Source organism: Vulpes lagopus, chromosome 7 (genome assembly GCF_018345385.1).
Source record: "Vulpes lagopus strain Blue_001 chromosome 7, ASM1834538v1, whole genome shotgun sequence".
NCBI lineage: Eukaryota > Metazoa > Chordata > Mammalia > Carnivora > Canidae > Vulpes > Vulpes lagopus.
Window position 1 is genome coordinate 62,775,510 of NC_054830.1, and position 10,621 is coordinate 62,786,130.

General features: G+C 55.9%; 1 protein-coding gene across 1 annotated transcript in view; it reads right to left on the minus strand.

The window, feature by feature from the left end:
• Positions 1–9,912, minus strand: part of PAPPA (pappalysin 1) — a 239,219-nt gene extending 229,307 nt beyond the window's left edge. Inside the window, exon 1 of the mRNA XM_041763676.1 lies at positions 9,214–9,912. Coding sequence (XP_041619610.1) covers positions 9,214–9,625 — 412 coding nt within the window. The 5' untranslated portion in view covers positions 9,626–9,912. The remainder of the gene's footprint in view (positions 1–9,213) is intronic.
• Between the last annotated feature and the right edge of the window lie 709 nt (positions 9,913–10,621).

Consider the following 10,621-nt stretch of genomic DNA (forward strand, 5'->3'; position numbering starts at 1 on the left):
GGCTTCCAGCTCTTGGGAAGTACCAATATTACCTAAATAATGTCTTCAGTCACTCTTTGACAAAAATTCTACCCATTAATACTTTGCTTTTTGATATAAAGCTTTCCGGGGAGGCGTGAAAGTACATAGGTCTATGGAAGAGCAACGTTCTAAGGTGTCGTCAGTCAATGAAGCCTCAGCAAGAAGGAATACCAGGTCACTTTTCAAGAAGGAGTGCTGCCGGGGGCGAGGAAGCAGAAAGTGTGCGGCCACGGGGCCCTCGAGAGGGACAGACACCACCTAGTGGAGGAAAATGCACCCAAACCAGGAAGAAAACTGCAACCATGGCCAAGGTGACGGTTTTGCCCTAGGTCTGACCTGATTACGATTATGGAATCCTAGGGGGACCTCTGCATGGAGGGTCCCTAGGGCAAGGATAGATTCGTCCCTAGTCCAACTTTACAGATGAGGAAAATTGGCCCCCAAGAGGGAACATGACTGGTCTAGAGTCACAGAGTGAGGTAATGACTTGACTGGTCTAGAACTGACATCTCCTAGCTCCTGGTCCACTGCTCTTCCTTCTCCAATATCCCACAGTCTTTTGTAGGTAGCCTCGGGTCTTCTCCTAAGGCTCTTCCCCAGTGCCGCTTCTCATTACCGTCTCCCCTGACCACCCAACTAAATCTCACTCCTCCTGCAGCCCCACCCCTACGAAGTGCCCTTTACTTCTTTCTCTATTTTTTCTTTATGAACACATACATGTGTGATACAGTCACTCTCTCATGTATACTCTGTGTCCATCTCCTTACCCCATCCCTGAAAACACAGACTTCTTGAGGGTAGGGATATTTTCCTCTTATGCTCAGTGCTCTGTCTTCAGGCCCCAAACGGTACCTGGCACATCGCAAGAAGTCAGTAACTGCCTCCTGATGCCCAGAAAGGAGATGGACAATTTTTTACTGTGTCCCTTGTTCTCATCTGGATTCCTTAGCATCTCCACTATGAGGACACATGAAACAATAAAGTGTTTCTATGTTTGCCTTTCCCTTTACCCTTTGTTTTATGTTGAGAGTGATGTATCTTTCCCGAGTGGCAAGGAAGGGATAGGCAATCCGTGGCTCTGCCCAAGGAGATAAACCTGTCCAATTCTCAGCTATTGAGAGAATTAGAATTAACGTGTGGCAAGGTGGCAAGGGTCGGTCACACATAACACCAACATGAGTTAACGTTTACTGTGCTTACCCATGATCTAGATTCCATTACTAAGCATTTTCCACATGGAGGCCCAGTTAATCTTCAAAACAACCCCATGAAGTAGGAGCCAGCGTTATCCGCATTTTACAGATGGGAAAAGTGAAGCTTGGAGATATTAAGTAACTTGGCCAAGGTCACGCAGCTGGCAGGTGGGAGAGTCACGAAATCAAACTCAGGCCATCGGACCCTTGCGTCCTAAGATCAACCACTACAAAATAGTCCCCGAGAAGCCTACGCTCCTTTCCCGTGTTTCCTCATAGTGTCCACTTCTCCTGGGATTAGACCCATGAAGGTCACTCCCTCAGAGCTCAAGGAGTTTCTAGATGGTTCCCAGGACAATTGGAGATGGAGAGAAATGAGGAGCCAGACAAGTGAGTAATAGGAATACGTGGAACTCTGTGTGTGTGTGTGTGTGTTGCCATAATATGCTTTGGATTGTCACAGCAACTAGCAGATCCTGGGGGATTCTTATGCATGGTATCAAAGATGCTAAATGCCTCACAGTGTGTGAGACGGTTCTATATGGCCAAGAATAGCCTCACTTAAAAGCTTCTTGCTTCCCAGCAGGGTTCCACCGCCACCCTCCTACACACGCCTCAGAAGCCTCCCCTTGAGCTCTTCCAGGATGGTCAGTCACCTGAGTTTTGTGAGAGTGCAGAGGGGAGGGCAGAGGGAGCTCCTAGTGTCTGAAGGCTGGACTGCACCCCGACTTTCATTTGACTGCTGTGTGACCTTGGGACGGTCCCTGACCCTCCCTCCCCAAGCTGGCACCGTGGTACTGGAACACCTGCTGGCTCACAGAACATGCAGGGATCTGAGCCTTCGACTCCTCCTATGGTGCTCAAACTCTTAATTTATTTTTGACTTTTTATTATGGAACTCCTTAGCCACACATGGAGGGACAGACAAAACGGGCATTGAAGCCCATCGTTTCTATCGCCTGTTCTCAACAGTTGTTATCAGTCTGCTGATCCTCCTTCATCTTCCACACCGACCGTACCTTTATTGGTCCTGTCATTCTGGAGCATTTTAAACAAATAAAACAGATATAATGGACTCTAACCCATAAATACTTCGATAGGCAGTTCTAACAGATTAGGGGCTTTAAATATACATAATAACATGAACGGAATTCACAATAAGTCCTCAATGGCATCTCCTGTCCGTTCAGACTGTTCCCTGTCTTCAAACGGAATCTTGCACAAGTGCACAGTTTATACAGAATTAGGTGAAGGGAAGTGGGGGGAGGCAGAAACCTGCCCTCCAGCATCTCCCCAGGGGACCCCTAAGACTGCGGAGCGCAGTCTAAAAGCCCCTCTTCCACCCCGGAGCCTCCCTGTGCACCCTGAGAACACTAAGGCCCAGCAAGCAGTTGTCAAGGTCACGCAGCACCTAAGCGGTAGGATTCTGGAGACCTGTGAAGTCCCAACATCAAAGGGCTCCAGTGAGGTCACAGGCATGAAAAGATTTGCTAACTTGATCACTATTTATCATTTGCAATGTGAATAATGATAATGAAGGCGCCTTCCCAGGAATGACCTTGATCACACAAATTCCTCACATCTCTCACCTCCCAGCCTACCGCCCCTTCCTCTTGCTGACATGTGGACGGGTCCTAATCTTGGCCAAGAGCTTCTGCTACCATTGTCTCACCGGGTTCCTGTGACAACCTGTGGGGATGGGGAATGTAACCACACCTGGAATCCTGTCCCCTGACGCCCCGGTGGTTGAGCTGGGGGCTCCGGGTCCCACAGCTCAGGGGAGGCCAAGTCAGTACTTGAACTCAGAGCTCCTGAGGCCCAGTTTCAGGTCTTCATAAGGAGCCAAGGGGCCAAGATCCACAGGTCAGTCCTCAGTTAAGTATTTCCAGTAAGTGCATCAAGGCATGAAGTGGGGCCTTTGTGCAGCAAGAAGAAAGAGAAGGGGACGTTGAGGGAAGCAGAGCAGCTGGGGCAAGGGGGTGGGGGGGCACTTGCTGGATCCCTGAGCCTTAGGGAGACAGGGTGCGAGCTGGCTGTGGACGAGGTCCTCCTACCCAGGGCACTTGGGCATCTTCCCTTCTCCTCCTCTGAGACAGCTACAGCCTGCAGCTGTAGGGGTCTCCAATGAGGGGGTCTCACATGGGGAGTGGTCTCAATGAGGGGGCTCTGAAATAACGGGAACATACCCCTTCCGTTAGAACTGGCCCAGTGCAAAGTGGAGGCTGCCTCAGCTTCCCTTCCTTCTCGGGGAGGCTCCCCTCCCCACCCCTTGGAGAGATTCATGTAAAATCAAAAGCCTAAGACTCAGTGTTACCTGCTTACAGGAGTGTCAGCACTTGAGAGGTGACACCCGCTGGAGAGAGGGTAGTTTCACACACAGACGTGGCTCTGGGAAAAATGGAATGGCAGGGCCATGGCACCCAGGGGGTTGGGGGCAGCAGGGGAACCGAGAGTGAAGGAAGGGTCCTTTCTGGTGTTTGGGAACTCAGAATGGAGACAGGTACAAGTCTCTCAAGTCTTAGCCACTAACCAGTCCAGTTAGTGGGCAGAACTACTTCCCCTTTGAGCCTCAGTTTCTCCGCCTGCGGAGCAAGGAGACCTTAAACTGGATCGGGGATTCGCCCCACTGGTGGTCCTTCCATGCCATCCGAGGAGGCTTTGAAATACCCCAGCGCCCAGGCCAAGCCCTGACCCGTGACATGAGCATCCCCGGGAAGCAGCCTGGGCATCGGGATGTTTTAAAGGCTGGTAATTCCAGGCGCGGCCAGGGTTGTGAACTCCCGGACAGTACGGCCTCCCAGGCCCCTCGGAGAGGGCACAGTTTGTGAATATACTTTAATTCTTAGCCCCTGTATGACCCTGGTCCTCAGCTTCCCCACTGCACAACGAGCTGTCTGCCCCAGTCCCTGCCTGGGCCGACACTGCAAGGCCCACGTTCCTGAGCTCCACACCTCTGAGCCGGCCTCAAGTTTGCTCTCCTCTGTGGCGAGGAGCCAGGGTGATGCCCCCTCCAGCACCCGGGCCGTCCATGTGAATGGCTGCTTGGGGAAAAGGGGAAGTGGAAGGAACCCGGGGGAGGAGCAAGAGGCATGTGACAGTAGATCTGTGACCCGGACCCCACTGTGACCACCGTCTGCCTTTTGCTCCTGAGGGTGCACACTCTCTTCGGTGCTAACCGGTTTGCTCATTCATTGGTCCAGTGGCTCTAGACTTCCTCTGGCTCTCACCACCGAGGGGTCATCCAAGTAGGTCAAAGAAGAGGAAATGAAAGTGCAAGGGGAGAGAGTTGGGGGGGGGGGCGTCTAACTGTCCCCTGACATACATGGTCTACTCCCCCAATAACTCAAGAGGCGATGTCCTCCCAGCGCCAACAGGCCGACTTCCTGGGAGCCAGGTTAGCCAACTGGAAAAGTGAAAAGGGAATGTTGTTACTTACTGGATCCCGTTCCCGTTGACTGAGTCCCTAAGAGGAGCTGACACCCTGCCAGGTACTTTCTGCATGTTTACTTCCCTGCAATATCCCGGGATCACTATGCCCATTTTGCAGATGAGGAAACCAAAGGACAGGAGGAGATGAAAAATGACATTGATCTCAAATCTCACGGCACGGGATCGGCAACTGTGATTCCAAGCCCCGTCTGCCTAATCCGGCAGGAAAGGAAAGACAGACCCGCCAAGTCCAATCCAGGGCCCCGAGTGAGACTCAGACCCGCTCTCTATCCTCTTAGGTGCCTGGTCAGCACCCAGCAATGCAGAAGGGATGGGGAACATCCCGCCTTAGGCATAAGGAAGGAAATGTGAACCTCTCTTCTCGCCCCAGGAAGGCCGCTAAAGGGGATACGGGCACTTAGAACTCAAGTTCACACGTGGGCTCTGCCTCCCTGAGGGGCTGGGGGACCGTGGACTGTTGTCCCCCCACCCCCGGCTGAGACTCCCCTCCTCTTCACCGCGTCCCAGGGTGGCTCCGAGGGAGAAGTGTGCGGGCGCAAGGTGGGCGCCTAGCACCGTGCCCCCCCTCAGGGGGCATCCAGGGAGAGCTACTCCCTGTCCTCCAGGTGTGTCCTCGGCCCATCAGGGTAAGACCGAGCTGTCCGGGAAGTCACAGCCAGTAGTAGGAGTGAAGTTTGCAGAGCACTTCCGATACACCAAGTCCAGTCCTGAGTCCTACCCTCACTCTGCAGATGAAGCGGAAGCCCAGAGGACTCAACCAGCTTGGCCGAGGTCACCCCACCAGTTAGGGGCAGAGGTGGGTTCTCGAGTGGGTAGGTTCTCGAGTGGGCAAACTGAGGGCTGAAACGGGCACCTCACCCCCGCGACGTTCTAGACCTGGATGTGACGACGACAGGTGGGGGCCAGCCGTGTGAACAGATGGCACTCCTTGCCCCCCAGCCTTCCCTGTTAGGGCACCTGTGAGGCTGGGAAAATTGCAGGCACTCTTTTGGGGGGGGCCTGGGGGGGTAGTAGGAAGTGGGGGCGGCAGACGGGAGGAAACAGTCTTTTCCGAATAGCCAGGGAACTCAACAGTCCAACATTTGGAACAAAAGGAAAAAAAAAACCGTGGCAAGCAGAGGTGCTGGACGGGATTCAGGTAAATCCCTTTCTCCTTCAGAGCAGGAATTCTGGATCACTGAGGGATGGGGCGGGAGGAGGGCAGCACTTGTGCGGTCCACATTTCACTTATCTAACACGTCAGGAGAAACTTTAACAAGATTAACTGCTGCTCGGGGCCTCTGCTCGATGGAGCAAATTGAGTCTATTGTTTTCTTTTTCTTCTCCTTTCTCTTTCTTTGGACTGGAGGGTTTTGGGGAGGGGGGGCCCTTTGGGGATGAGGGGCAGGGGTCTGGCTCCTGCCTGCTACGGGACAAAAGCAAAGGAGTGTGTAGGAAAGCCCCCCACCCTGGACTTGAAAGGGAGCCCAACGTGCTGTGGGGGGAAGGCAAAGGCTGTGCCTGGGTGGTGGGCTTGGGAGGGGGAAGAGGTGATGCTGTTTACTAGACACGTTCTCTCCGCGGCCCTGCAGGGGGGCGGGTGAGGCCTGGAAGGCCGCATGCCTGAGATCAAAACGGAGCTCCTGCCGCTGCCCCCAGCGCTGTGTCCCCCAGCAGCACCCCTCCTTCCCCTCTCTGTCTCCCTATCGGGGTCTGGAGAGAACGGGTAGGGGTGGGGGTAACCTCTGCGGACCCCCTTCCACCAGGGCCTTAAAGGATTCTCGGATCCTCCAGACCCTCCATCATCGGTGGGCCCTGCGCACAAGCACCTCCTAACTTTGGCTTTGTTTTTGCCCGTATAAGCCTTTCCCTTTTTATTTATTAATATATATATATTTTTTTTTCCTTCTTCTTCTTCTTCCCTTTTGGAAAAAATAAAAGGCATGTTTTCTGAGCTTCAGAAGCACGCTGCTCCTTCCCTCCTTCCCCCTGCCTCTCCGAGAGCGCCTGTCTGAACTGGTGTCAGGGAAGTTTTGAACCGGGGCAGAAATAGCATCCCGGGCGGATCTGGGAGCACAGCCCGCCTACCAGGAGCGGCAAGGCCTGCCTCTGCCAGACGACAGACCCGGTTAACAGCACCGTAAAATTAGACCTTTACGAAACCCAATTGAATCCTGCAGCAAAGAGTGATGTAAGGCAGCCTGGCCTGACAGCACGGCAGCAACCCTCTGCCTGAAATAGCAGCGCGCTCCCTGCTGAGAGATGCAAGCTCTCTCCAGATAGGGGACCAGGGATTCCTAGGAAAGTGGCGACGCCCAGCCCGAGGGAGCCAGCGGAGGTCAGGCGGCAGCCCGGGCGCCCGAGGTCGAGGCGGGAGGACGGGAGGATGGCTGGGCACTGGCCGGGCTGCCCACCTAGGCCGGGCCTCTCCCCGCCTGAACTTACACGCAGGAGGGAGCCCGAAAAAGTGCTTCTGCAAAGAACCTCTGTTTGTTTGCTTTTTAATTCAAGGAGAAGCAGGTTCTTTTTCGTCCAACAGCCTGTACCGTGTTGGAGGATACGCAGAATGAGTCTCGGCTGGCTCAGGGCCAGGTGTTTACACACCGCCAATTCTGGCTCAGACTCAACTAGGGGAGGGGAAAAAAATCCACCAGAATCCTCGGGAGAAAAGCTCCTGGCTTTCTGGTGCTACACGACAGCAGTGCCTTTTCTTTCTTTCTTTCTTTCTTTCTTTCTTTCTTTCTTTCTTTCTTTCTTTCTCTTTTCTTTTTTCTTTCCTTTTCTTTTCTTTCCTTTTTCTTCTTCTTTTTTTTTTTCATTTTGAGAGGAATGTTATTTCCACACATAAAATGGGGCCAGGCATTTTATACAAGCAATAATAACCTAACGTCCCCCATCCAATTAAAGTATTTTACTGCACAATCTTTGTGTGAGAGAGTGAATGAGTGCTCAAGAGAACGCGTGTGAAGAGAGGCTCCTTGTCTGAATTATAGACGTTTATAAAGCAAGCTCCTGTAGAATCCCAGGTGTTCTGCATACATACATACATACATGCATATATATATATATATATTTAAAAAACACGTATTTACTACCTCTTCCTGGATGATACCTATCTAACCCTGAGCCCTCCCCTCCGCATTGGAAAAGCATTCCAAATCACTAGCATGGCAGGTAAAGCTTAGGAAGAATCAGATCTACTCATTTCTTTCTTTTTTTTTTTTTTCCATCCTCCCTGAGCAGCAGGCTCTGTGCTTCTCCCAGGTTCCGAAAGAGAAGTAAACAGACCGTAGCCCTGAATCACCAGCATCATCAGATTAGTGGAAAGAGCACTTCCCCTCGGCTCTGCGGCCGTACCCCGCTTCAGGTGCCTAGGACCTGGATGCTGAGACCCAAAGAGCCCGTTTTCCCTCTGCTTCTTGGAGGAGGTGGGGATGGAGGGGGGTGGGTGGGGGGGACAAGAGAGGGAAAAAAATAGCATGTGGTGACGTCAGATGTGGGGGGAAAGTCACTCTCTCGCTCTGGGCTTGGGAGCGGGAGCCCGGGAGCCCGGGAGCTCCGGGGGCAGGATCCTGGGAGGGCAGCGGAGTTTGGGTGCCCCGAGATGGGGCTCGCGGAAGCAGCCAGACAGGGAGAGGCACAAGTGGCGGCGGAGCTCGCAGCTTTCCCCGGGAAGACAGCGCAGGGGGGCGGGGGGGGGATCGCGCACCGCCTCCGCAGGCTTCCCGGCGGCGCCAGGGGGGAACCCCCTGCTCTGGGACCGGGCAAGGCTGCCTGTGCACGGAGGGAATCTCCCGGGCTCGGGCCGCGGAGGCGAAACTTTCCTCCCCGGCTCCGGCGCCGCACCCCCCCCCCCCCACCCACCCAGTTGCATTAAAGGCATTGCCCCAGCTCCATGGGGAGGGGGCGGACGTTGGTGGAGCTCGTCCAAGGTCTGCAACCCTCACCAAGTGTCCGGTTTCACGCGGGGCTCGGCCGGGGAGGGTGGGGAGCGAGCCCCGCGTCCCCGGGGGTCCCCCGCAGCCCCGCGCGCCCCGGGGAGGCCGGCTCGCCCCAGCCCCGAGGCCCGGCCCGGGATGTGCGCGCCCGTGCGCGGCGGGGCGCAGGGGGCGCAGCCCGCAGAGCAACTTCGGGCACTTCGAGGACTTCTAAGTCGTTGGGATCGCGGCAGCCCCGTCCTCGGAGGCTTTCGGGGTGCACGCGCCCCCATGAAACGGGGAGGTGGGAGGGGGCTGCTCATCTCCGTGAGCAAGTCCAAGAGATCCGGGACCCCCATGGTCGTGCCCCCGGCGGGCCCCCTCCAGCGGGGCGTGCGTGCACAAGGCTCCCGAGGGGCCCGGCCGCCAGGAGCGCTCCCCGAGTTCCCCCGCACACACACACACGCGCGCACACACGCGCACACACACACACACGCGCGCGCGCGCGCCTTCCCTCCTCCAGGCAGGCTGGGCAGCCGCGGAGCCCGCGCGCGCGCCCATTCGGCAGACGCGGCAAAGCGAGGCCGTGCGCTCGCCCCGGGCGCCCGCCCCCCGCCCCGCTCGCCCGGGCCCGCCGCGGCGCCCTCGCCTACCTGTGATCACCGCCGGGGACCTCTGGCCGCCCTCCGCTCGCAGCCACACTTGCAGCGTGAACGCGTCCCGGGGCAGCTCGAGGTCGGCGCGGAGCCGCAGCTGCTCGCCTCGCCCGCCGAAGTACAGCGCCCGGCCCGGCGGGCCCGGCTCCGCGGCGCCCCTCGCCTCCCGCTGCTGCCGCCGCCGGGGGACGCGCACGGCCTCCCAGGCACCGCCCGGCGGCGGCGGCGGCGGCGGCGGGGAGGCGCGGCGGCCGCGGGCGGCCCGGGTGGCGCAGGTGGCCGGGCCGGCGGGGCGCGGGGGGCGGCCGGGCCGCGGGTCCCTGCGGGCGCGGCGGGGGCGCTCGGCCAGCCCGCAGCCCAGCGCGGCGCTCAGCAGCCCGAGGCGCAGCACCCAGGTCCAGAGCCGCATGTCCGACGGTCCCCCCCGCCCCCCCTGCGCCCCTGCAGCGCCGCCCGGAGCTGCCAGCTTTGGGAGCGCGGCGCCTCGACTTCCCCGGCCGAGCCCCCCTGCACTCGCTTTGCCCCTTTTCCTCCTCGCTTCCCTCCTCAAGGTGTGTGCTCCACTCCCCCCACCTTTGAAGAAGGAAAAAAAAAATGCAGCCCAACTCCTCCTGGTTGGCAATTAATTTCTCTCCCCGCTCCTTTATCTGCCTTATTTCGCCCCCCCACCCTCTAACAGCTGGTTGCCTCCCTCCTTGTTTTATTTCATTTTATTTTATATGATTTCTCGCTGTTCCAAAAAAAAAAAAAAAAGCTCCTCTAAGACACTGATCCGCTGAATTCCCTCCCCCCCCAAAAGATGCTCTAATTTATTTATTTTTTGCGTCCTTTATAACACAAGCCACAGCCCCCTTCTCCCCCCCCCCGTCCCCCCTCCCCTCCCTCCTTCTTCACAAAATGAAAGGAAAGAGGGGGGAAAAAGCCCTCAGAAGATGAGTAAACAAGCGTATGCTAATCTGCTCCCGAGCGCTCCACCTTCCCAATTGAATGAGTCCCTGTTAAAACTGCGGGGATCATGACTAATCAATCAGTTTGGAGAGGCCGAGCTACCCAGCCTTCCTCCACTTCGCCGTTTGCCTCCTTCGCTCCCGCTTCTCCACCCCCTCCTTTTTTTTTTCTTCTTCTTCTTCTTTTTTTTTTTTTTTAGAAGACAATCTTAAAGTAACAATTTAATGAAATTCTGTACACACCCCCTTATGGTCCTTCCAGCTCTCCTCATTCCTGCTCAAAACACACATTCCTGTTTTTGTTTTGGTTTGCTTGCTTTTTTTTTGTCCCCCCTCCCCTTCACCACCCACCGCCCCTTATTATTATTATTATTTTTTTTTTTCTCCTAGCGAGAGGGAAAAAAAAAATCTCGCGCCTCTCTCAGGAGCTCCTTTGCACTTTGCTAGTAAACCTCATC